General features: G+C 40.8%; 1 protein-coding gene and 1 long non-coding RNA gene across 11 annotated transcripts in view; one reads left to right on the plus strand and one right to left on the minus strand.

Moving 5' to 3' along the window:
* The window catches only part of LOC115070644, a 32055-nt gene extending 23086 nt beyond the window's left edge, over positions 1-8969 (plus strand). Inside the window, exon 3 of the long non-coding RNA XR_003849785.1 lies at positions 8621-8969. This is a non-coding gene — a long non-coding RNA (uncharacterized LOC115070644). The remainder of the gene's footprint in view (positions 1-8620) is intronic.
* Dlgap1 (DLG associated protein 1) overlaps positions 1-27832 on the minus strand; it is a 1065856-nt gene that overhangs the window by 192761 nt on the left and 845263 nt on the right. For all 10 annotated transcript variants that reach the window (XM_029564283.1, XM_029564284.1, XM_008834624.3 and 7 more), the window contains 2 exons: positions 19666-19843; positions 8977-9217 (listed from right to left, as the gene is read on the minus strand). In XM_029564283.1, coding sequence (XP_029420143.1) covers positions 8977-9217; positions 19666-19843 — 419 coding nt within the window. The remainder of the gene's footprint in view (positions 1-8976; positions 9218-19665; positions 19844-27832) is intronic.

Here is a 27832-nt window from a genome sequence, read left to right on the forward strand (position 1 = left end):
ATCTATCAATCATCTATCTATCCTATCTATCATCCATCCATCACCTATCTATCATCTATCATCTATCTATCTATCTATCTATCTATCTATATCATCTATATATCATCTGTCTATCATCTATCTAGTCTATCATCTATTTATCTATCTATAGATCTATTATCTATCATCTGTCATCTATATATATCATCTATCATCTATCTATCTATCATCTATCTATCATCTATCTATTTCTATCATCTATCTTCTATCATATACCTATCATCTATCAATCCATCATCTATCTATCTATCTATCTATCTATCTATCTGTCTGTCTGTCTGTCTACATAAAGGATTTAATTATGTTTTTCTGAACATCTATCTATCTATCTATCTATCTATCTATCTATCTACCTACCTACCTACCTACCATCTATCTATCTTCTATCTATCTATGTACCTTTCTGATAGAGTTGAGAAGAAAAAAGTAACAGCCTTCAGGATAGCGTTTTCATACATATGTATCATTATACTTAGTTTTCATTCATCCCCTCTGCCCTGCCCTCATCCTCATTTCTGGCTGTGCTCCGTAAAAAAGGCCTTAAAAAATGGCAGGTTCTGGGGATTTAGAGATATACCTCAGTGGGTAGCATGTCTGCCTAGCATGCCCAAGATCCTGAGTTTGATCCTCAGCATTCCATAAGTGGCATGGTGGTGCATGCCTGTAATCCCAATAAGCTGGAGGTCGAGGTGGAGTCAGGCTCAGAAGTTCAAAGTCCTTCTTAGCTACATAGTGAATTGGAGACCAACCTGGGCTATAATGAGACCCTGTCTCAAAAAATAAAAAGAAAACCCAAAATCCCCAAAAGGGAAGTTTCTTCTATTATAAAACAAGCTTTATGAGATATTGTAAAGTAAAATGGTAAAATTAGATTTTATATTTTCATATAACTACTTTTAGAAACTTTCCATATGACAAACCACATTAAAGGAAATGCTGACCTTTGTAACTGGGTCATCTCATGTTTTTGCTTTCCAGCTTCATAAAGAGACCTGTAATGTCAGGATTAAATTACTGGAGGACTTTGTTTCTTACTTAATCCAAGGACAGAGAGACCCCTGTCCTTCTCGTCAGTCACAAAACAGCATTTATACCTGCTTAGTTCACACATGACTTGGCAAAAATTCCCTTTTTCCATTCAGTGCTGCCTGAGAGAGCTGTGGCTAGACTGGGGATTTGACATTTGATCTGAAAATCCATCATACTGTCAAAACAACAAAGTATGATAGGAAAATTTAAACCCAAGGAGTATTTTCTTTTTATAGGCTGTTTCTTTCTTCATTTAAATTTCTATTTTTAAACACCTTCAACTTAACGTTAAACAATTATTTCCCAGACAAATCAACATGAGAGGCCATATCAATAATATGTGGACAAAATGTTTTCTTTATAAAAGATGGGTTTTCAGAAAAATGTAAGGAAAATACTGGTTTCAAATGTGGCAGGAGCTAAATGATTTATGAAAGAACAAAAGAAAATAACAACAGCAGCAGCAAAGCCCAGTCTTCTCATTCCAGAAACAGGTTTACGTTAAATTAAGTCAAAGCATTTCAAAACATTGACGGCCAGTTATAGAAATAATTTAAGGGCCTCCATTGCCATTTTTAATTATTATAATTATTGTTGTTGTTGTGTATGTGTGTTTGCTCTATGTGTGTGTACACATGCATGCCATGGTCTGAGTATGGAGGCCAGAGGACAACTCTGGAGTCTGTTCTCATCTTCTATCTTTACATGAGTTCCAGGGATCGAATTCAACTAGGCAGGCTTCCATGCTTTCAAAGCCATTTCCCCAGCCCTTAATTTTTTTTGTTTTAACTGAAGATAATATCACATACATGTCACAGAATGTTTGTTAGGATTTCATGAGCTAAATATGCAGTTGGTTTGCAATGCTTGTCAAGTAGCACATGTGCAAAGGTTAGCTATTGTCATTACTAGTAATAAACTAAATCAGAATGAGGGATTTAAAACCAAAGCCACAGTAGAGGCATTTTGATCTGTAATTTATATTGTGCTTCTTCATGAATTAATCTCATTTGAGCCTCATGATAACTCTGAAGTTTAGTGTACCAGAAGCCCTTTGGGACCCCTTCACTCCTTGCCCATGACAATCCTCCCCGGGGCAAAGGTGGACTCTTGCCTGGCTCCACACAAGGCCTGGACCCTCCAATCTCAAGAAGTAAATTCTCTCAGGTATAAAACGGACAAGGACAGGTTATCCCACAAAGGAGTGGGCTGTAGCTCAAGCTTGCTCTGTTTTTCCTTTTCTTTTTGTTCAAGCCTTCTGGGCTGGTGGGAGTAGTAAGCAGATGCCTATTTCTATGTGGAGAGATTAAAAGACAGAAACCTCATTAGCAGAGGATAAGGAACCAGGCCCAGCCATATCCAAATATTTATCATTTCATTTGAGTTTGAGTAGGAAACAAAGGTGCTTTGTTCAGATGGCGCCTGGCCGCTATGTGGCTGTGCACTTTGGAACCTTCGCTCTTGTTGCTTTATTAAAAGGGCCTGTTAATGAATTTGGTGCCTGACAGGAGAAAGGGAACACTCGGAACCCCTAAGAAGTCTCTAAAAATGGCCAGTAAGACTCGTAGGGGAAGTGTCATTATAACCTCATTGTACATATAAAGAAATTGAAGTTCAGATTAAGTTTATAATCATACAATAAATCATTTGTCAAGCAGTGGCCCATAGAAGCAAAGGGATAACTTCTTAAGACCTGGGCTTTATTCTGACTCTATGTCCACATTCCTTTTTTTAAGACAGGGTCTCTCTATGCAGCCCAGATTGGCCTGAAACTTGCTATGTACTCTGGTTTTGTACCTGTAATCCTTCTATCCTAGTCTCCCAAGTGCTGGGATTGCAGGTTTAAATTACCACTAATGTGAATTTATTTCTTTCTACACACCATTATGTCTCTGTCCTTTTGGTTATGGCTACAATATATAGCTCTCCTATTCAGGCTATTGGTGTCATTAGATGCCAGTTTCATTAAAGTGTCATTACACACTACAGTACACAGCTCTCCTATTCAGGCTATTGGTGTCATTAGATGCCGGTGTCATTAAAGGCTCAGCACTAGAGTGCTCGCCTTGATGCAAGTTTGCCCAGCTAAAGAGAAAACCCACCCTTAAATGCATGTCATGTCATTGGCATGCATATTCCCTAAGAGATAGGCTTAATCCAGTACTCTGCAGTTAGATGAGAGGTCTGGGTATATTTAAAGTACCAAGATCTACTTTTACCAAAAATATTCAGATTGACTGAGGCAAGAGTATTTGTTCTTCTCAGTCATGAAGTCAACTGTCCCCCTTTTCATTTTATTTGCTTGTTGTCACTCTGATCGTAACTAAAAGTGCCTTTCTAAAAACTTGTTAGCCAAGCTCTTCCCATCTCTTTTAACTCCTCCTCTCAGCCTGTGCTGTCCTCCATTCTGATCCCTGTTTCCATGAAATGAGTCTTTTCAGACTCCATATCCCAGTGAAAACATGGGCATTTGTCTTTCTGTTTAACTCATTTCATTGAACACGGATAGGAGGAACAAGTTCTAGAGTTCTGCTGCACAGAAAGCTGCCTGTAACAGGTAACAGCAATGTATTGTAGCCTTCTAAACTGGTAGAGGGAAGCTTTTGCATATTCTTATCACAAAGAAATGATAAAATTTGGAATTGATAGAGATGTTAATTGTCTCTGATCATGAGACAATATGTACACTTAGCAAAACACTACACATTATCCTGCAAATATGTAGTCATTAGAAGTTTTTTGATTCTATTGGATGAAGAATGATCTGGGTGATTAAAGAGATTATGGCTCAGAAGACATTAAGATCTATCACAGATAAGCTATAAAAGTAAATAAATCACTGGAATTGTAAGGATCAGTCACTAACTCCCTGATTGCTCTGATTCTGTGCAGACATCTTTATTCACCCTCTCTCTCCTGTTCATAGCATCTAGAAGGTTCCTGCCACCATTTACAGCTGATCCCATGTGCATGGTTCTCTCATGTGGCATAAGAAACTTTTGTGGGCTTTTGTCTATGACTTGGTATAGCAAATATGAATAAAGGTCAAGGCTGGAAGAGAAAAGATTGGAGTATATTTTGTTGGAAATGCTAAGACATACAAATCGAAGTCTTAGCATGTAGACTGCTATGGTGAAAAATTACAACCAGTAATAGCAGCTGACAAAAATGAGTTTCTTCAGGACAGAGGACCGGAAGCAAATACAGAATCTGTTTCGAGTGTCGAAGAATAAAGAGCAAAGGAAGAGAAGCCAGAGGAGAACTCTCCCTCAAGATTGCTAAACCTGAAGTGATTCGGCGAGTGTGTATAGAGAAAACAGTCACACCAGGGGGAAGTCATCCCTGGTCCATAGATAACTGCATTCTTTCAAAAATTAGTAAACTCTATGTGAATTGATTTTCTGTATTTTCTACAGGAAACTGTATTTGCTTCAATTTGAGAAGGAAGCCAGGAACAGGAAAAAATGATACAAAAAGTAATATGATGGTTTTGAGAAAGAGAGGAAATGGGGACGGAAAGAGGAGAACAAAGTGCAAAGAGCCTTATCATATAAATTATGGACTTTCTTTTAGAAAGAACAAGTCTGTGCTGTAGAGGCTGTTGAAGGTGATGCTGGTATTTAAAAGAAAAGTATTTATTTTTTCATGTGTATGAGTGTTTTGCCATATATATATATATATATATGTATATGCACCACATGTGTGCCTGTGCCTATAGAGGCCAGAAGAGGGTGTAGGATTCCCTGGAATCAGGGTTAAGGACAGTTGTTAGCTGCCTTGTGGGTGCTGGGAACCAAACCTTGTTCATCTGCAAGAGCAGCAAGTGTTCTTAACCACTGAGCCACCCATCCCTCCAGCCTCTGAAATACTTGGATTTTTTTAATGCTGCATTCTTAAACATCTGATAGATTTACCCAGAATCCTCTGTAATAGTGATTACTTACAATTATTTTTTCCATGATTGTAAATATAATGAAGCATAATGTTTAGTTTGATGATTAAGAGCGAGCCCAATGGCTGCCTTGTGTGAAAACCTGGCATCTATACTTCAGCACTCCTCCCTCACCTGGAGCAAATCACAGAGCCTGGAGCTGTCCTACCCACGCAGCCACAGGTGGATGCAGCTGATACTTAGGACAGGGCTCATGGGGCGCAGGGAGAGGTTGCGGTTGTCTTCATGTGCTTTTCATTTCTGTTCACCTAGTTGGGAGGTCTTCTGTATAGGGCTTCCTGTTAAAGGCCCTCAGATTGAACTCAAAGTCTAGATGGGACAACAGAGGACATCCTCCTAGGCTCCACTCATCGCGTGATAGGCTTGTTGGATTCTAGCAGAAACTCTAAACACTTCAGATACTGTCATAGTATAAATATCTCCTGAGGCAGGCAGGGATCACGTCAAGGAAGCAAGAGACAAACTGTGGGCTCTTAACCTGTCCTCCATCCAAAGATGCTTCCGTAGCTTGGTCCTCAAACACTAGATTAGGCCGCAAGGCCAGAATGTTTATGCGCTGGAGCCTCTATCAGTTACTTTTCTGTTGCTGTGATGAACATCATGATCAAAAGCAACTTGGAAAGGAAATGGTTTATTTCATCTCACACTTTTAGGTCACAACCTACCATTCCGGGAAGTCAGGGCAGGAACTCAAGGCAGGAGCCTGAAGGAGAAATTGAAGCAGAGACCATGGGGGAATGCTACTTACTGCCTCTTCCCTGGCTCCTGCTTAGTTAGTTTTTTTATACAGCCCAGGACCACCAGCCCAAGGAATGGCGTGGTTACACATGGGCTGAGCCCTCACAAGTCAATCAGTAATCAAGACAATGCCTCATAGACATACCCGCAGACCAGCCTGATCTAGAAAATTCCTCAATTGAGACTTCTGTCTTCTCAGATGACTCTGATTTGTGCGAAGTTGACAATCAAAACTAAGAAGCAGAGAGCCCCTTATGACCAAGCTAAAACTAGTAGGCTTTAAGATGGTACATAAGCAACAAAGAGGGCAACTGCTACCAAGAATAAAAACCTCATCCCATAAATGCCCCCGGTAGCACTCCAGAATCCGTTCAGATAATCCACCCAACTTGCCAGAGCAGACTCACAGCATTTGCTAGTAGCTGAGTTGGAAATCACTAACGCTGGAGGTCACATGGCTGAGCAATGCATTATCACCTTCCAGTTGGCTTGTTGGAGATAATGCCTCTGACGTGTATTATGACAGTATCTAGGTGATATCTCAGAAACTTGGAGGCTGCTTTTGCTAAAACCACTGTTTCCTAGAGCCTATGGCTATCTGATGTTCGACTAAAAGGGGATAAAAGACGAGGCTCCCTTGTTTTCAGATTATGTCTGGCCCCTTTGTTGCTCCAACCTTTGGGTTAGCCTCTACTTAGTTCTGCATGTAGCCATGTTGATCATTTGTGAAATGTTTTGTCCAAGATTATAATGCACAGGGTGAATTTTGTCTACTGCCCATTAGAGTGGGTGTGTCTACTCCATCTTGTCCTGCTTTCTTGCCAGTTCAAGCACCTACAATCCCTTAGCCTTTTCATAATGCTCTACCAAGCCATGGGGCCAGAAGGGTTATGCAAGCATGAGGAGGAACTTCACAGTCCCCGAGAGTCCTTTAGTTCTATCAGTAGCCCCAACCATAAGAGCATTTATGAACCAGGGCATTTATGCAAGATGATGGTGTCAACAGCTGATGGAACTCAGGAGGTCCTGTTTTAAGTCGCTTCTTGTTAGCTTGCAAATCTCAAGGGCAGAATACTTGCAGACAAAAAGGAAAATATTACTTGAAACTGTGCTTATAACCAATATACCATTACTAAACTTCAACCCACTCTGAAAAAAAAAATAAAAGTCGGAAACTTCCTTTGTTCAGGCAAACAGCCTGGTCATCCCTGGTCCATCTGGCAGAAACAGGCCAGTGTGAATTGAAGTCCTGATAAAGAGGCTTTGCTTGTCTTGTTTTTAACATGTGGCTGGGTCTCATTATTTTCTTTTCATGTCACAGATCCCACAGTTTAGTATCATTTCCTATTCAGTATTTGGGTTACTTATAAAATTATTTGCTATTTACTTGAAATTCCCTGATAAACCCAGATTTTATTTGACAATCCTATTGTCTAAAGTCTGGGGCCTCCAGAGATTCTGGAGAGAGAGAGCTGGGAAGGTCTGTGAGGGTTTTTGGAGTGCACTGAGAACCAGAACAGGTGTGGGAAGTGTAAATAATTGTCTCCTAATGACAGAAGCCACAGAATGTTGGGAGAGATAAGCAGGGCAAAGCCCTGTCACTTTATCCCCAGTACCACCCCCCAAGGGCGAAGGGCAAGCCAAAAGGCCTTTCCTTCCTTTGTTCCTCCCCCAGGGTGTTCTTCCTCAGCTCCCAACCCCCTATGGGCTAGGCTCTGAACTTTTTGTATTTAAGGAGCAATCTCGGTTGGCAGGCAATGTGGTCATTGGAGAGGACTGGACCCAACATGTTGGAAGGGTTGTGAGGAGGGCAAGGGCTCAGAATGAGGAACACCAGCAGACAGACAGTGACAATCTATAGACAGAGCTGACCTCAAAGCCACACTTACTGCATGATCGCCAAGTCACAGAAATACGCCACGGTTGCTCTCTAAAAACATACTTTTATCCCTTCAGCCATCACTTTAATTAATTCATGAATATCCCCTGAGATCGCTCTGGGACAAGTTCTTAGTCAGCAAGATGGTATATCTATATCCACTATTTTCGGTCTGGATATGAACAGTCAGGGTCATAGCTGTGGAGCTACTGGTATTGAAAGTATTCCTTTGCCTAACTCTGTGGCCTCAGTTTGCAGTGGTCAAGAATCTTTAATATCTACAGGTTTTAGAAATTTTTTACTTCATCTCTTATCTCTAGTTAGTAGACTTTTTGGAATACTTACCATTCAAGCCTACAAGAATTCTAGGCTGAATGATAACTACTGACATTTTAATTTGCTTTGCTTTCTTTTTGAGACAGGTCTTAGTGTGGGGTCTTGGACTCAAATTCATAATTCTCCTGCCTCAGCTTCCCAAGTTGGGATTATAGGCATGCTCCGCCATGCCAGGCTATTGCTGACATTTGATGCCCCTAGAACTAAAACAGAGTAATTCTGGGCAGGCTTTTCTAATTTATTCATCATTATTTATCTAAGTTTCATGATGCTCATGTAGAATTACTTGATTGGAGTTATGCTGAATTTAATCATAAACCTAAGCCCAGTTAAGATGGGTGGATTTTCTTCTTGGAGCTCAACTGTTATATTTATATAATCATGCATCACTCAAGGTTGTATTACCATGCAGGTTTGGTGCCATGGAAACTAGTTAAGCTCTTCTGGGCCTCTGCACCTAAAATCTACTAATAATACAGTTCAACTGCAAAATCAAAATTTAGAGGGAAAAGGAGGTACTATGTATATATGCCGGGGTTTTTGCCGGGGTTTAAACTAATGGTATAAATCTGGGTTCCGTTAAAATAAAACTCAAATGTCCAGTTAATATCTGGGCATTCATTTCTTTGCCTTTTTATTTTTCACAGGATTATTTTAGGTCTCCTGGAAGAGTCTCGCTGTCATTATCTTGGAATTAAGAAAGCACTGTGATTCTGTGAGACCCGAGAACAGACGTCTGGTTCGTTTTTCGTCCTTGCCCTAAAAGTCAGTTTACTTATTGGGAGTGTGAGTGGGGCAGGGTTAATATGCCTCCTCAGGGATGCTGAGCTGTGCCGTTCTCCCTCCCACGGTGCTATAGCTGCAGTTGTCCCTGTGCAAAGCCTTTGCTTTGGGTATTTTGTGACTGTCAACCGTGTGACTACAGCAAGGACGTCCGATTCTGGGACGGCTGTGCGCAGCCGGCACTGTGGCCAGGCTGGGGCAGACGCAGGCACTCACTCACCGGTGCTGCTCTGGATGGTCCTCACGGTGGTGGTGGTGCGCGGAGGGGAGGACGACCTCAGGGACACGCACTCGTCATCCTGGGAGCACCCCTTCTCGATGGCCCGCACGTAGCTGTGGCTCCGCATGCGGAAGCAGCCAGGCATGGGCAGGTCCAGAGCTTCCACGGCCTGCGACTCCAGCTCGCTGAACACTGACTCGCACACGGACTCGAACTGCCCATTCACTTCCATCTCGCTCACCTGTGGGCAGACACACAGGTGGTAAACACCTGGTAGGCAGTTCTCAACGTGGTGGAGGACCAATCTCTTCTTTATAGCATCTCCAAACTTGGTTACCTTGGAGGGGCAGGTTCTGGTTACAATAAACTCCAATGCACATACAGGTTAAAATCGAATGACATCTAATAATGCCACACAACATCACGACGTTTTAAAGGAAGAAAGTTTTGGGGTTGGGGAGATGGCTCTGTGTGCAAAAGCATTTGCTTTGCAAGCTTGAGGACTTGAGTTTGAATCCCCAGCAATCACATAAAAAGCAGGGGGTGGCTACAGGTACCTGCAGCCCCAGTTTTGGGGGGTGGGAGGGTATACAGGCAGATCCTGAGATCTCTCTGGCCAGCCAGTCTAGCCAATCTGTGAACTCTAGCTTCAGTGAGAGATCCTGTCTCCAAAAATAAGGTGGAGAGTATTGAAGATACCCTACATCCTACTCTGGCCTCCACTGTGTAAACAGACACCTGCACACTCCTGTGCGCGCACTCCACCCCAAGAGTGTTTTGTTTTTAGAATGTGAAGCAATGGGGCTGGGAAGCCTTTTTTTCTAATGTATTCTTTATAAAAAAATTTTTTATTTTATGTGTATGAGTGTTTTGCCTGTGTGTATCTAAGTGCACCACATGCATGCAATGCCTGGAGAGGCCAGAAGAGGGGATTTGATCCCCTGGAACTGCGGTTAATGACTGGTGTTAGATGCTCTGTGGGTACTGGGAAATGAATCCAGGTCCTTTGCAGAAGCAGCCAATGCTCTTAACTGCTGAGCCATTTCTCCACCCTCCCATGCATTCTTGATAATAATTGTATTTATAGTTTAAAAAATATTTATTTTTATTTCATGTTTTGCCTGAATGTATGTATGTGTACCATGTTCATGCCTGGTGCCTGCATAAGTCAGAAGAGGACATCAGATTCCCTGAAATTGGAGTTACAGATGGTTGTTAGCCACCATGTGGGTTCTGGGAAGCAAACCCAGGTTCTTTGCTAAAGCAGCCAGTTTTCTTAACTGCTGAGCCATCTCTCCAGCTTATTTATAGTTTCGAATTAATATACTTGTTTTATTTTGCATTGCTGGGTATAGAAGCCTGGCCTCTTGCTAGGTAAGCACTAGACTACATTTCCCAGCTATATTTGCTAGGTGAGCACTGGGCTATATTTCCCAGCACCTCCTTATTTATACACTTGAATTTACAGAACAATGGTTAGAGTTCATGCATTTCAGTTTAACAGTTTAGCAACTGGTATTTTTGGAAATTAGTACCTTTACTGTGCCTTTTGAAGTGACTAGTTCATCCAATGCTTCCCAAGTTGACTGAAACTTATGGATTGCAGAGTATGGGAAACAAACCCCAATTTTCTGGCAAGACACATTCTGCATAAAAATAGTCTAAGCCCAGATATATCAAACTCTTGAAAACACTATCAAGATTTTAAACTATTTACAGGTTTCACTTTTCTTTGTTAAAAAATGGATATAGTCCACAAATTCTTTACAAGTGTGTTTATAAAGAGCTCTGAAAAGAGGCTGCTTTTTTTTTTTGAGGACTCAGAATAAAAAGATTTATTTGTGTGTACATGTGTCTATGTGAGTGTATGTACATAGATGTCCTCCTCCATCACTCTCTACCTATTCCTTTGCTGGTGTTTTCTCAACTAGGTTGGATGCTAGAAAGCCCCTGTGATCCTCTTGTCTCTAACCCCTTCTAAACTGGGATTATATGCATATGCAGGATGCCTGGCTTGATACTTGCAAGCTGGGATTCAAATCCCAGTCCTCAGGATTGAGCAGCAAGTACTTTTATCTAGACAAGCCATCTCTCCAGTCAGAGAAGCAGTCAGTCTTCCTCCCAGCCCCCGTCTTTCGCTCTGTATGTATGTGTGCACTGGCTGTTCCTGCAGAGGATATGGGTTCAGTTCCCCATACCCACACGGTGGCTAAAAACTGCTTGTAACTTACAACCCCCTCTTCTGGTCTCTGAGGACAGTGCACACATGTAGTACACTTACATACATGCAGGCAAAACAGTCATACACCTTGAATAAATATAGTGTTTCCATATCCTTTATCTAATTTGATACGAAATCCCTGTACATTTTCAAGAAAAATAATTATATGCTTCTGTATAAAAATAGTAGCTATACTTTTATGTAAATATGTTTATTAGGAAATAAATGAACAAACATTTAGGAATAAAGGTACATAGTGTCTTCAACAAACTGTCAAACGGGATGAGGGAAAGAGAGAACAGGTGTGCTGAACTCTTCTGTTTTATTAATTTAAACATTTTGTTACATTTTCATTTATTTATTTTGTGTTCACGTGTGCAAGTGTGTAGGTGTGGGTGCCATAGTGTGCGTGTGGAGGTCAGAGGATAACTTTTGATAGTCACTTCTCTCCTTTTACCAGGTAGATCTCAGGGATTGAACTCATGTCATCAAACTTTGAGGTAAGCATGTTTGCCTGCTGAGTCACCTCTCTGGCCTAATCAATGACTCAGAATCTGAGTTAAGGATCTGTAGGAAGTTTTGTACTGTATATGTGACTACTTTACGTTTGAAATAATTTCAAAGAGAAAAGTAAAGCAAATTATATGTGTAAGTATCCATAAATATAACTTGATTTCTCCTCTTGATTGCCCTAACAAATATCACAAACATCAAAGTCAAGAACACTAACCTTGGATGTCTATAGTCCCCATTTTTTAATAAAACTTGAATCACACAACAAATATAATTCTGTAACTTGTTTGCTTTTCAGTTAAACATTCAGGTTAAAAATATATTATTTTTCTTTTAAAAATATATTCTTAATAGGATTTTTCTTCTTATTATTCAGGTAGAGAAAACCAAAGGAAATGGTTGTGTAACTTAACAAATCATCATAGACAAATTCCCTTGGACACACTAACCAAATCAAGAAAGAAATTTTCCCGGTCCCATCTCCAATAACTCCAATAGTAATTCTGCTTATTGAATTCTTTAGCATTTGCATTGAGTTCTTTATTTTTGTTTCACTCAAGTGTGCATCCCTAGTGTCTACAGTTTAGACATATCCATTGAAAACCACTGGATGCATGCTTTTTTGATAGGGATCAAAATCCAGGGCTAGGGAAGTACTCTACCCCAGCCTCTGAAACACTATTTCTTTGTTAAAAACTTAATTCACATTTAAAATTTTTTAAATTTACTTTTGTTTTTTGTATATGAGTGTATTGCCTGCATGTATGTGAATGAACCTGTGTTGTACAGTGCCCTTGGAGGTCAGAAGAGGGCACTAGATTCCTCTAGAACTGGAATTACAGATGGTTGTTGGCCACCCTCTGAGTGCTGGGAATCAAACCCAGGTCCTCTGTAAGAGCAGCCAGATTGGGACAAAAGGCATGTGCCACCACACCCGGCGTATTTATTTTTTAACGTGTGTGTGTGTGTGTGTGTGTGTGTGCATATATGTGTGTGGTGCATGTGTCACAGCTTGTAGGTAGTCAGAAGACAACTTGTGGGAGTTGGTTCTCTCCTACCATATGGGTCCCAGGGATCGAACTCAAGTTGTCAAGGTTGGTGGCAAGCACCTTTACCCACTGAGCCATCTCACTGGCCTCTGATACATCTTTTAATTCACCTTCAACATGCATTTCTTTTTGCTACAATTTCTCCATTGAGGAATCTGGGTTATTTAGTTCCTATAGCTTTCTACAGTCCAGATTTTGTGGATTTTGTCCTCATGGTCAAATTTGGCACATTCTGCTGGTTTGTATTTACTAAGCAGTTTGTTTGCTGCAGAGACTTGATCTGACTGAGGTTTAGTGCTTTGGTGTGAGTAGAGGTCAGGTGTTGATTCATCCAAGGACACAATATATCTGGGCTGGTTTTATTTTCATACTGTTAGGAATCATTTATGTGCCCTGTTTAGATCTATATAACTCATTGGATGTTGCAGAATTGGAGCATTCTATCCTTGCTTTTATGATTACTGGTCAGAATATTTTGATAAAGAAATGATTCCTGGGCTGGCAAGATAGTTCAGCAGGTAAAGATGCCTGCTGTCAAACCTGACAACCAGAGTTCAGCCCTTGGGATCCACATTGTGGAAAGAGAACTGACTCCTGCAAGTTGTCCCCTGACCTCCACATGACCACCCTGGCAATACGTGCCCCTCATAAATAAAAATGCATATGAAAAGAAAAATGTTTCCTTTTTATATTTTATCTAGTTAATGACAAAGTTTATATGGGGATGGGAGGATAAATATTTGACTTATCACCTTATTTACAGATGTTTGAGATAATTTGTTCTTGCTTATATTCCAAAAGTGATCAAATTACTTTTTAAAATATCAAAATGAACTTTTACATTTAAAGTAGCTCTGTGGTTTGGATAAGTGTTCCCTAAAGGCCCATGTGTTAAAGACTAGGTCACCAGCTTGTGGTACTACTGGGAATGGTGGAACCTTTAATAGGGAGTGGGCAGAAGGGTTGGAGTGATGGCTTTGGATGGAAATGTGCTTGCCACACAAACATGAGGATCTGAGTTTGGATTCCCAGCATCCATGTAAAAAGCTTGGTGTGGCAGTGCACATCTATAATCCCAGTGCTGAAGAGGCAGAGACAGGCAGATCCTTGGAGCTCCCTGGCTGGCCAGCCAGCCTAGCTTAATCAGTGAGCAGCAGCTTCAGAGATATCCTCTCTCCAAGAGTAAGTGGGGAGCTATTAAGAAAGGCACTCAACATCAACCTCTGGTCTCCACTTTTTTGTACACATGCACAGCATTCACATGTGTGTGCACACAAATGAACATACACTCCCCACGATAAATTAAGAAAAAAGAGGAGGGGGCTGTAGAAGGAAGTTAGGTCATTGTTGGTATGCCCCTGAAGGGGATATTGAGACTCCTGTGATGTACAGCTTCCTCAGTCACATGATCCCACTGCCAAATTTTGCCATGAAATAGGCTCAAAAGCAACAGGATCTGACAGACAGAGGTGGAAACCTCTGAAACTGTGAGCCAAAACAAACCTTTCTTCTTTTCAGTTATTTGTTACAGGCATGGGAAGCAAACACAATAGTTTTAAATCTACTTCAATGATCATTCTGAATGACCTCAAATCTGTCCTAGCTTTGCCAGAAGGAGCCTCTAAGATTGGCTTTTGAGAAATTTGACATGAAATTCATAGTCCTTCATAGTGTCCTTGATATTTACTATGACAAGTTATTCTAAACTCATCTCATCCCTTCCCTGCTCACTCCTAGAACTTAGTATATTTTCAGAAGACTTCTTTTACGGGGATGTGGTGCTATAGTAACCAAATGTGGGAACTAGGGAGATTTGCTGTCTTTTGTGCTGAGTTAGCCACTGGTCTCAGGCCTTTTCAGTGGGAGAAACTAGATATAAATATATACAGTCCAAGTTCAGATGACAGTGTTTTTGGGTAGGTGCTTCTATATTATTGTACTGATGTTTTGAGATGGAGTCTCACTAAGTAGCCCAGGCTGCCTGTGAATTAACCTGGTGTTGCTCCTGAGTGCTGTGATTACAAGCATGAGCTACCACATCTGGTAAAATAACTTTGGTTATTTTTATTTTTTTATTTTTGTGATACTGGTAGTTGAACTCAGGGCCTTGTACATTCTAGACAAGTGCCATACCACTGAGCTACACCCCTACCCCCTACAGTTATACCTGTGTCTTATTCCTTGTTCAGATTCTATTTCTCAGGAACACAGATGATTACAGCACTCAGATACCCTGTAAGTATTCACTGGCTTTATTCCACAGTACGTGCACAGCCATCTAGGAGAGCACTACCATTTGCCCAGATGTGACCGTTGCAAACGGTTGACAACTATTTTGCATATGCTCTTTCCATGCTTCCCACAGACATTTAAAAATAGTTGTGCTGTGCTGACAATGTCAGAGCACAGAAACCTACGCGCTCGCCCCTCTCCACCCTTCCTTTATTCTTAGTTCTACAAATAACTATGCGCTTGATGTTTGCAGCTAACTGCTTCTTACGTCTAGTCATTTTGATTGGCTAGTAAATTACCCAGGATTCACTCATGGGAACAATATTCTCTGCATTTGTCTGTGCTTCTAACAAGTCTTGCATGACTGTTAGGTTTGGGAGTTGGTTTTTCTCGATATAAAAATTACTAGTTCATGGTTTTCCTTGAGCATGTTAAAATGTCATTCCATTTTCTTCTGGAACAAACCATTACTAAAGAGTCTGATAATAATTTACTTTTTTGTTCTTTTCCAAGTTACTGGCCCCTTTTGTTGAGAAATTCAAAGACTGAAAAAACTCTGAAAAGAATATTTTAAAAATCATAATATAATTTCACTATACAATTCCCTGGTGTTGATTTTTTTTTTAAATCGATTTCTCAGGCACATGGTGTATTCTTCCAGCATGCAGTTTCAGATAATCTTTTTATTTCAGGAATATTTATTTAAAAATTATTGTTTTTAAGGAATAGGAGTAGTTTTGTAGGACAGTATTTGTGTAGCCTATATGAAGCTCTGATTTCAATTCCCAGTACTGCAAAAATGAAAAAAAGTCACTCTTGTTATTTTCTCTGCCCTTTAGCTTTGAATGTGTCCTCCAGGACTTTTCGTACCTGTGTTTTCAATCTTCTTTGTTTATCTTTGATTTTCTCAATGTCTCTGGAATCATTTTTACCTCTTTAATTTCCTTTTGCTTTAAAAAAGTTTCTTTTCAGTTTCAATTTTTCTTGGTATATTCTCTCTCTTATAGGTTTTCTAACTTATTCTCAAAAAAAAAATCACACAATAAATTGCAAGAGTCAGTTTCTTGATTCTTTTTAAAAAGTTTAAAATTTTTACTTCATTTTATGTATATGAATATTTTGCCTACATGTATGTAAGTGTAGTGCCCATGGAGGCCAGAGGGAGTCAGGTTCCCTGGAACTGGAGTTACAGACAGTTGTCAGCCACCATGTGGGTGCTGGGAACTGAACTCTGGTCCTCTGGAAGAGCAACAAGTGCTCTTAAGTGCTGAGCCACATTTTCAGTCCCTTGATTTTTAAAAATGTATTTTATTTTTTATTTTTATGTATAGAAATATTTTGTGCACATGTATGTAAGTGCACCCATGCATACAATGCCCACAGATTCCAGAAGAGGGCATCAGATCCCCTGGAACTAGAGTTACGGATGGTGATTAGACACCATGTGCGTGTGGGGAATTGAACTCAGGTCCTCTGCAAGAACAACCAGTGCTCTTAACTGCTAAGCCTCCTCTCTAGCCCTGAAAGTTTAATTTTAAAAGTTACTATCTGAGTTTTGTAACTCTCTAAATGAATTTCAGCTTGGGATTTGGACAATTTCGGAAATGGTGTTGAACATACTTCTGATGTTTTTACCATATTTATGTGCAGTGGCATTCTCTGCACTAATGATTACAAAATCAAAACATTGAGTAACTCTGAAAAATTTTGAAGAGGCTCTACAGCCTGTAGTATCAAACATTCAGTCAAGATGCAATCCTTTATGTAATAATAAGCAAGTGTATCATTAATATCTTCAGAATGCTAATTTACTTTCATCTTTAATAAATGGAAAAATTATTTTTATATCAAAGAATTGCTTTAAAATAAATTTTTGGATTTATTATCAATTTGTATACTTATTTTATATACCTATGAACCTGTAGTTTTGTAAAATGTTCTCAAATAAAAAAGGTTCACATGTGGAAAAGGCTTAAGAAGTCCTACTCGAGTCTAACTCCTTGGTTTACAAATTTTTACTTTGATTCTTCTTAAGAATCTCTGGTGAACATCTTAGTTTTAAATAAGAACAGACACAATGCATTTAACTTCAGTTCTATTGTACTTTCTACTAATGGTCTGTACAAGAGAATAGCTCTCATAAAGTCCACTCCATTTTGAAAAGTCTAGAGTATGTATGGTTGAATAACTCTGAAGAAGAAACTGTTCTCTGAATAATGACAATGTTGCAGCTGTATTAGGAAGTTTGAAATTGTCCTTAAAGATACAGTGTCATTTGAAAGTTGAATATGGTGCTAGAAAAATGACATGCCATTAGGAATCCATTAAGGATGGTTATTCTTTCTGTTTTTTTGCTTAAGGCCAAATGACTACATCATGGAATTGCAGCGCCTGACCCAACAGAGCATCAGTGTTCCCCCATGCCTGACATCTTGCTAACTTGTCACTGGAAAGTGATGTTCTAAGGAAGGTCAGAGCCATAGCATGGGGACCAAAAGCAGCCAGCTGTGTAGCACAGCATTCTGCCAGAAGGCATTACAAGTGCTTTAAATTCTTTAAGGTTATGAAATTCATAAATGTGCATAAATGTTTTTTTTTCACAAGAAGTTTAAACACATTGAGGCATGCTGGACTTTTAGACTACTGTACAGCTCTCAGGCCATGTGGCCACTATGCTATGTAGACTGAGATAAGCTACAAGAAATCTGAAATATTACATTGTTTGTTTTAAAAAATAAGGATCATCAAGTCCACATTGCACCAAATTGAGGCTTGAACTGCTTCCCTGTGGTTAGGGGAAGTGTGCATTATTGGTAAGCATGTAAGAAGGGGGTGTTGGTTGTGGAAATCTCTTTAAAGTAATGTATGATGGTTTCTGTTGGAATTCCACAGGCTAGTTTTCCTCATTAGTTTTCCTGCTCTGCCTGTAGAGTCCAGTTATGGTTCTTGGATGTGTTCTTCAAGACCCCATGGAGGGCAAGGGACTCTATCCTGATTTTAGGGACAAACGGGAACAGTGTTGGCACTTCTGCGTCACCTGACAGTCTCATGCTTCAGATATCAGTCTACTCTTGCATCATTATTCCCTTAAAAGCACTGCTTGTTTTATACATAGAAGCTTTACATTATACCACCACCACCACTACCTGCATTGTCACCCTGTTGTCACTAATGCTACACCTCCACCATCATTACTGCCACCATCTCTGATGTCACCAGCACTTCCACCAATAACACCATCATTGCCATCACCCCACCATGGCATTATCATCATCCCCACCCCCACCAACCACCCTTGCTACTATCATACACATACCATACTTACCACCATCACAGCCATTACCACCATCATCATCACCACTGCCACATCATGCCATACCTTTACCATCAACATTACCTCCACCACCATCATTACTAACATCACCAGTACTACCACCAATACCATCATCTCAGCCACCACTCCCTGACAGCATCACCACCACCACCACCATCACTGCCGTGCTATACCAAACCTTCGCCATCAACATTACTACCACCATGACTGATGTCGCTAACACACACCATATTACCACCAACACTACCATCAACATCACTACCACCATCACCACCAGTACCACACTATACCGTCACCATTTTTGCTGCCACCACCACCAACACTAACTCATCACTGACATCAACACTACCACCACTGCTATCACCATTACTACACTCCATCAATAACATTAGTTAATACTTTGACTATTGTGATGTCATCCAAAGTCACCTATATGATCACATCTATGAATCAGAGAGAGCGGATTGAAAGTAAGGCTAGGTAAACCCTCAGGGCCTGCCCTAGTGATGTATTTTCTCCAGGAATGCTCCATCTCCTAAAGGTCCCATAATATCCTCAAACAGTGTCACTAACTGGAGACCAAGTGTTCAAATACCTGAGCCAATGGGGGATATTTCTCATTCAAACTAGATCTTGAGAGTTTATAGCCTTGCACCACTTCCTATTCTCTCTCTGTTTCCTGTTCCTGCTGCCATGCCATACCTTCCTGGCCATTATAGACTCTCCCTCTGGACCAGTGAGCCAAAATAAACTCTTCTATAGGTTGATTTTGGTCATGGTATTTTATCACTAATACAAATGTCAACCAAATTAACCTATGTCTCTAGCTTTTCATCCTCTTCCATCTTTCCTATATTTTGTTCTTATCCTGTATCAAAACAATATTCTCCAGGACCAGTTTCAAACACATCATGCCTTATTTCCTGTGCTTGAGTCTTGCCTTGATGACCTTCTCTAAATTGTATTATTTTTATGATTCCAGTTTTACCAGTGATGTCTACCCTGAACATAGACCCTACAATCAACTTAGCAGTTGAAGCCTTCTCTATCACCTTCCTGAAAATAGGCTGGTACCTACCTGACAGGCTATGAATTTCAAAGGACCACCCTCTTGTACCCGATCTACCTGCAGAGGACTCCTCTCCTGATAGACCATTAACATCAGGAGCATGCTGGAGATAAACATGTAGCATAACTCTGTAGCACCTGGCTGTCCCTCCTGTTGGCTCCATCAATGGTCTATGTGGGGTGTGACTACCTCCCCACCTTCTACCCTCTCAATTTTCACTGGTTTTCTGTAGCTAATGGTGCTTGGCCACTATGGGTCTGATGGTGCTCACCTGGCTTATGGTGCTCATGGCTCTCATGTAGCTCTCATTCCTGGAGCGGAACTTTGGTGATGTGAGCAAGCCTGCAGGGTCAAGACTGTCCAGGCTTCGGTTGATGGAGACTTCGCTTACTGCCCTCAGGTAACTGTGACTCCGGATCTGGAGTTTGGGTGAGTGTTCATTGGAGATCCTGGAAGAGAACAATGGAAGAGGCAAATTTAGTCATACCCTTGTATAACTGAGATTGAACTTAGTGAACAAAACTTAAATCCTAGTCATTAAAATGCATACAGCATCTGATATATAAAGAACTCTTGCATGCTTTGGGCCCTTTGGAAAATGCATATTAAGATTATAAAGTAGGAAATGCTTATTGAAAAAGTCAGTCTAGGACTAGGGAGGTAGCTTAGTAAGTACCTGCCATACAAGCATGTGGACCTGAGTTTGGATCCCTGGAACCCATGTGAAAAGCTGGAAATGTTTCTTAGTGCCAGAAGGTACTATGTAGGCTACTAAGAGCTAAAAGTTATCAGTAGACTTACCCAGCAATGGTCCCTGCATGACAATACTGACCTACCTGACAAGACGTAACCACTGGTACAATAGTGGAATGACTGTTAAAGGGGTAACCAACCACTTTCTGATTGGATTTGAGGCCCGCTCCATGGTAGGGAATTCACATCTGGTACTGTAAACCTGGTCAAAAGCCTATGGCTGAGGAGGTTATAGGCCCTGGGAGTAAGAGAGCCTACTATGATTGTGCTAAATATTTTGCTAAATGTTGCCAAACTTCCTTCTAAATATTTATGTATATATCCATAGATTAATGCTATTCTTAATCTTGGTCAGAGAAGTTTATTTGGGTTTTGGTCAGTGCAGAGACTCTTAACTGGTCAAAGTGCTGAGAAGAAGTGACTGCGAGATTCTTCCCTCTGGACATTACATAGCTTTGCACTTATGAACTCACAGCAGCTATGGTTACCTACCTGCATAAGACCTGCACAAAATCAAGTCAGTAAACATTCGAGCATGGTTGGGGAGGGACTCGAGAGACACTGGCTGAGGAGCTATTGGCAGTTGATGGCTGCTGGGGAATGGGGAGTCATTCTCCTTCATGGGTGTTGCCTGTGCCCTGGGAAGGCCTCATACCCATGCATGTTAGCGCAGCACTAATGGGAATCAGTGGGTTATAAAAATAAAATAAAATAAGAAAAGGACATGAAGGTGAGTGAGGGAAGTCTCTCATGCACTCCCACCCCACCTCCACAAGGCTAGTGTTACAGGCGCATGCTGCTCTAGCCAGCATTTTTGTGGCTTTTACTTTTTTTTTTTTTGTGGCAATTTCATATGTGCACACAATGAATCTTGATCATATCCAGCCCAAATTTCCCCTCCTACTCCCTCAGACTTCCCCCAACTTCCCTCAGGCTAGCATGTACCTGTTAACACTAGCCTTGTGGAGGTGGGGTGGGAGTGTATGAGGGTAGTGACAGGTGGACCCCTGAAGCTCACTGGCCACTCAGCCTATAGAATTAACAAATGTCAGATTCTATGAGAGACCCTGTCTCAAAAGATAAAGGTGGAGAACGATTGAGGAAGACATCCGATGTTGACTTCTGGACGCTACACACCACATACATACATAGTATCACAATCGTATGCACACACACACACACACACACACAGACACACACACAGACACACACAGTCAATCAATCAATCAACCAATCAATCAATCAATCAATCATCTATCAAAAATAAAAAGGGAAAAAAGAAAAGTCAAGCCATGCAGCAGTACACAGTGCAGAAAGTGATTATCTTTCCCTATACTTACCTCTTCCAACCTCAGTGGGCAAGGCATACATGTAAGTGCACTTACATACATGCAGGCAAAACACTCATACACATAAAATAGAAATAAAATATTAAAAACACTGAATTGTATACTTGAAAAGGTTGACATGTATGACATATATCACAACTCAATAAACTACTATAAAAATTATAAGCCACAAAATAAAAGATTTCTTTATGAAGGGAATTGAGAGAGTGGACTAAAGAGGATAAACTGAACAAATGATAAACACAGTGTTCGGGGTACTTTAGAGGAACAGGTGACTCTGAGAATTCACATGGAAAGTAAATGTGGAGGATGCATAAGAAGGTAGTGTCTCAGCAGTCAGGAAATGAACACTAAATATGCAAGGAGAGGGATGGCCTTACTCTGAGCTCAGCTCTGTGTAATAGTGAGGATGACGGAAACAGTTGGTGAAGGAAGAGATACAACAGAAGAATAACACAGTGACTCCAGACACAGATTTGAATTCGTATTCAAAGTTAGCACATTGCAAAGATGGCAGTTCAAATAAGTGGAGATAAACTATTTATTAATGAAACTAGGAGAGTCATACATCCATTTTTGGGAAATACATGACTGCTATCCATGTAGATTAAAAATAAGAATATTAAAATATATTCAAAAAATTTTTATTTTATTTTTTTGTTTTATTTATTATTTTTATTTTATGTATATACGTGTATTGCCTGATCCCCTGGGACTGGAGTTACGGACAGTTGTTAGCTGCCATGTGGGTGCTGGGATTCAAACCCGGGTCTTCTGCAAGAACAACCAGTGTTCTTAACTGTGGGGCCATCTCTCCAGCCCCTATTATTTTTATTCTATGTGTATGAGTGTACTGCCTACATGTAGGTAGAGGTACCTGTGTCGTGCAATGCCTGCAGAGGTCAGAAAGAGGGTGTCAGATCCCCTGGAACTTGGGTTATAGATGGTTGTTAGTTGCCAGGTGGGTGCTGGGACTCAAACCCAGGTCCTAGTGCTTTTAATTGCTGAACCAACTCTCCAGCCCTATGAATATTAAAAATATTTTAAGTGGACTTAAAAAGGAATGGAAAACAGATTTTGTTCACTCTGGGCAAAAGCTGTCTAGGCTTGTCACAGGAAAAGAAATAAACAGATTCACAGGAAAATGAGTTTAATGCCACCAAGCACACGACAAGATGCTCAATATTGCTGGAAACCAGACAAATGTTGATTTTAAAAGTGGCATGTTTATACATCACACCCATGAGATGTTGAGGACATTCCAAATGTCCTTTTAGTCGCACCTGTGGTAGTTTGAATAAAAATATCCCCCATAGGCTCCAAGTATTTGGACACTTGGTCAGTTGGTGTCACTGTTTGGAGAGGGTCATCGAAACTTTAGGATCAATTTAGATCAGTTGGAAGGTGTGGCCTTGCTGGAAGAAGTGTGTCGCTGGGGTGGACTTCGAGAATGTAGAGTGTCATCCCATTCCCAGTTTCTTTCCCTGTGTTTCCTGTGCGTGCTTGAAGATGTGAGTGCTCCAGCTGTCTCCCCTGCCGTGATGAAGTCTTACCCTCCAGAACTGTAAGTCTATTTGGTTTATTTACTCTTCCTTCTATGTTGCCTTTGTCATGGTGTTTATTACAGCAATGGAAAAGTAACTACAGCACCTATTCTTAAAGTTTTTATGATACTGCTTAGCTACACCCAACGGCTGAAAAGAAATTCTTGATAATACTACAATCCATGGATTTGATTGGCGGCACTTTTGATCACTTACGCCACAAAGGAATTAAATTAAAACATGTAGAATTTAATATCTAAAGTAAACCTTATATACATTTTATTATTATAAGCAAGAAACCAATTGCTCTATAAATGTGTCCTGTGAGTTTTCTGGGCAGTTCTCAAGCATGAAAACACCTTTGCTAGGGATTGGAGAGATGGCTCATCAGTTGAGGGTACTAACCGTTCTTGCAGAGGACCCGGGTTCGATTCCTAGAACCCACATCGTGGCTGACAACCATCTGTAACTCCAGTTCCAGGGGATCTAATGCCTTCTTCTGACCTCTGTGGGCATTGCACAACACAGGTGCACTTACACACATGCTGGTAGTACACTTGTGCACATAAAATAAAAATAAATAAAATATTAAAAAGTGTCCTGTGAGTTTTCTCAGCAGTTCTTAAGCATGGAAACACCTCTGCTAGGGCAAGCAGACATTTTCCATATGTTACATGCTATCTGGTTGCTCATAGTTGGCCACTTTCCAAATGCTATGCCAAAAATCCTACCTAACCAACCAACTGCAAGTTCATTTTCTCTTAAGCATTTATAAACCTAAATGTTTAAGTCACTTCCTCTTAGAACTTGAGCTTGATGACAAATGTGTTTCTTTGGCTATTTTGCAACATGACCCGGAGCCATGATACTACCAACATAAATGATGATGCAGCTGTGAATGGTCATCAGGGAGTAACGGGGGCAGCCACTTCATAAAAGATATATATTAAGAAGAAGAAACCAAAGTCTGGTTTTTAAAAAGTGAGTATATGCTGGCTGAGATGGGGAAATGAGGCGTCATTGTGACAATCAGTCATCCTGGCCACTTGTTATGAAAAAGGCATAATTCCAAGATTTCAAAGCGGGGGTGGTGGGATGTCATTCAGAAGTAACTGAATAGCTCTAGTTTGGTGAGTCATTTCCGATAAAAACAAAGATACCTTAGTAACACAAGATACACACAAGGAAATGAACTCCTTTATCTTATCTAGGAAGCAGAGCCTGCAGCTATCAACACAGGAGGGACAGCCTGTACCTATGCTTCCTGGTGCAGAAGTGCTCAGTAAAGACACACTAGCACATAATGTTGATTACTCCCCTTCAGGAAGACTGATCTTCTGAAGAAGGGAGGTGTGTAGACTCGGAAATGTGAACTATGCTAAAATGCCTATAAATGTTGGCCTCTTGAAATGAGAGCCTCTTTTTCCACTGTCCTCCCTAAATAACTTATGAGAGTTCTCTTTTTGTAGTGTATGAACAGTGAGGTGGGCCAGTGACCCCCTTTCAGTAGCATGTCCCTTAAGTGTACCCAAAGACCGGAAGCCCTGGGATGGTCATGAGGATGTCACTGCAAAGAAAAGAAAATGCAATAATACTCAGACCAGAAAGTTTCAAATCAATGTCTCAAGAGAGAAAATGACCAACTTTGCAATATAGGACTGAAAATGTGATTTCAGATGATTGGTGACTTTTTTTTCCTCCAGAGAAGCGATTCCAGGTGACCAAGTCTAATGAGGGAATCATTGGAGGTGATGGGTCGCCTTACTGGTCCACCTGAACCTTATTTATTCCTTTTCACTTTGTCTTGACTGACTCATAAGATGTATTGTATATAAGGCAATTCCACAGGACCCATGGGAAATATTTTATTGGGTTAACTTTGTTCCATTCTGAAAATGAATGTATTTGACCTTGGTCATGACACTTTTATCAAATCATACTCACAAACATTCATGGCTTAAGTGGAAGGTTTTGATTCCTTGGGCTTTAGTGTGGAAAATGTGCTTTAGTGGGTGACTACACTGGTCATTGGTTTTAGAAACTCAGATATGGGATGTTTTATTAGTTAATCTGCTTTGATAAAACTGAAGTCAAGTTCCTTTTCACCATCCTGATACCTCGATGGTCTATAAAGGTCCATCTTTTGATAAAATTGTTACTTGTGCAGGTGCCTCTTAAATAATTTCCACCTGACATTTGTTAGTGTTCATTAAATACCTAGATATTGCTAATATCCCACTACACATAAAGCAGCCACAGCTTTAAGAATCTACACAATGCCAAAACTAATTTATTTACTTATTAGAAAAATTTGTTTTTGAGACAGGGTCTCATTAATGTAGCCCAGGCTGGACTTGAATGTAAGAGCCTTCTGCCTCAGTTTCCCACATGCTGGGATTACAGGCAGGTACTCCCAAGACCAACTTGTTGAAGGTCATTTAAATAGAAACTTTGACTTCTGAATTCTCCATCTTTTTTCTTCCCTATCTTCTCCTTCTAAAGGAACCCCATCTACTCTTCTTCCTCTAACTTATCCATAAGTGCTTTTATTCCCTATGACATCATATAGTCTGTGTTCTCTTTTTATTCTACATTCTTTCCTTGGACAGCTTCATCAACTCACTGACACTGATACTCATTTTACACTAACTCCTAAACTTCCACACTAACTGTTAGATACTGTGCCTTTTTACCTGATGTTCTGCAGGGACCAAAACCCCATCATGGCCTCCAAATGAACACTTACCTTTCCCCTCAAAATTTCTTGCTTGATTTCATTCTATGTTCATAGAAACACTCTACAATCTACTGTTAAGCAGCTCAGAAACACAGGAGTTTTCCCCGTCTCATTCTCTCAACTGTTGAAGTCCAGTTGTCATGATACCTCCTCATCTTTGCTTCCTACATATATTTATAGCTGGCTTCCTCTCTCCTTTGTGCTCAGCATAGCCTTCAACATGATTCTCCTGAGGTCTTGCTGCCAGCCTGCACTCAGGAAGCCCCTGTGTCTCTTTTCCTGTTCACTGTTTTGACACTCCATTTTTGACTCTCTTTGTGACTCTACCAACAGGATGGAACCCAGCTAATTTTCTGCTTCTCTAATAGCATCTTCGGCTTCTTCACCTGGACTGGGTGAGCCCTCTCATCTTCATCTTCACACCCATGTTGGCATATTCTCCATCTTCCACTTTCCACCAACAAAACTTTTTATTTCACTTCATTTTAGTATGTTACTGTTTAGTATGTTACTAAGAACTTCCTTTTAGCTCATTTCTTCAGAAAGCCTCCTTCATTCTCTCCTGACTGACCAATGTGACCCTCTCTAGTAAGTGTCTTTTATCTTTATCTGTTGCACAGATCTCCCATTACCACAGCTATTATTATTACTATTAATATTAATTATTTTGGTCTTTTTGAGACAGGGTCTCCCTGTAGCCCCAGCTGTCCTGGAACTCACTATGTAGACAAGGCTGGCCTTGAATTCACAGAGATCTGCCTGCCTCTGCCTCCTGAGTGCTGGGATTAAAGGCGTGCACCACAAGACTTGGCAGCTATTATTATTTTTATATCTTGGTATAATCTTCGGTTTTTGAGTTCTTAGATGGTAGAATTAGTACTACATTCATCTTGTTACATGGTGGTACACTATAATGAACTGTTGTTTTGAGACAGACTCTCACTATATAGCCTAGGTTAGCCTGGAACTTGTGTTCCTCAGCCTCCCTAGTGTTGTGTATGCAGGTATTTCCTACTACATTCAGTTTTTATCTTAAAAACCACTAATGATAATTATAGCTGACAGTTGCTTAGAGGTTTTTATATGCCAGGGACTGTGTTTAAATAGTCTCATGAAATGGATGAACTAGTAAATAAAATAAGGATAGTAATATAATTGATCATTACTCTAGACCTGAAACAGTTTGCTTCAGAATTTTCTTCACTTATTAAGATCTCATAAATGTTTTTATTAGTGCATATTAGTTGCAGTGTCAGCTTTGATTATGACATTTTCATACATGTATATAAAGATCTCTGATCACCTTCATCCCCATGTCACCTGCACTTCCTATCTGCTGCTCATCCTCCCTACGAGTCCTCCTTCCTCTTCATGCCTCTTAAAAAAGATGCTATGACGACCCACAGGCCTCTCTCTGACCCGCAGGCCTCTCTCCGGGGTAAGTTGATCATGCCGTCCCGTGCCTTGACTCCACCAGCCTCATTCACCCTCCCATCTCCCCTGCAGGTCTCTCCTCCTAGCCTTGGTCCTGTCCCATTCCTTGTCTTCGCACCCAAAACACCTGGGGAACCACCACTGCTTCCTGATCCTTTGCATCCAGAACAACTCAGTGGCATCTCAGGTCCCCAGGAGCATTCTGGGCCTGGCCCCATTCTCACCTCCCTCTACTTTCCTGGGCCCGCATGACCCACCAGCCTCTTTCTTGGACACTGGGGTGACCTTTCCTCTTCCTGATCCTTTGCATCCAGACCAACCCAGCTCCTCGGTGCAGTCCCCAGGAACCCTTGGTGCCACTTCCTGCCCCCATCTTCCTTTGCATCTCTGGGTGGCATGGCCACCAGCTGCCCTAGACCAGCATCTTTCCTGGGCAAGGCTCACAGGCCAGTCCAACCCCCAAATTCCTGAGGCCAAAATCTTTCCTGGAGGGATCCAGACCTTCGGAGAAAGCCTGAGAGCATCTGACCCTCATCTGACTTGGGCCTCTGTGGGAACTCCTGAAGACAAAAGCAATCTGGCCGCTCCAATATAAAATCAAAAGAGAGAACCGGAAGCTTA

Source organism: Nannospalax galili, unplaced genomic scaffold, assembly GCF_000622305.1.
Source record: "Nannospalax galili isolate Female #2095 unplaced genomic scaffold, S.galili_v1.0 scaffold155, whole genome shotgun sequence".
Classification (NCBI taxonomy): domain Eukaryota; kingdom Metazoa; phylum Chordata; class Mammalia; order Rodentia; family Spalacidae; genus Nannospalax; species Nannospalax galili.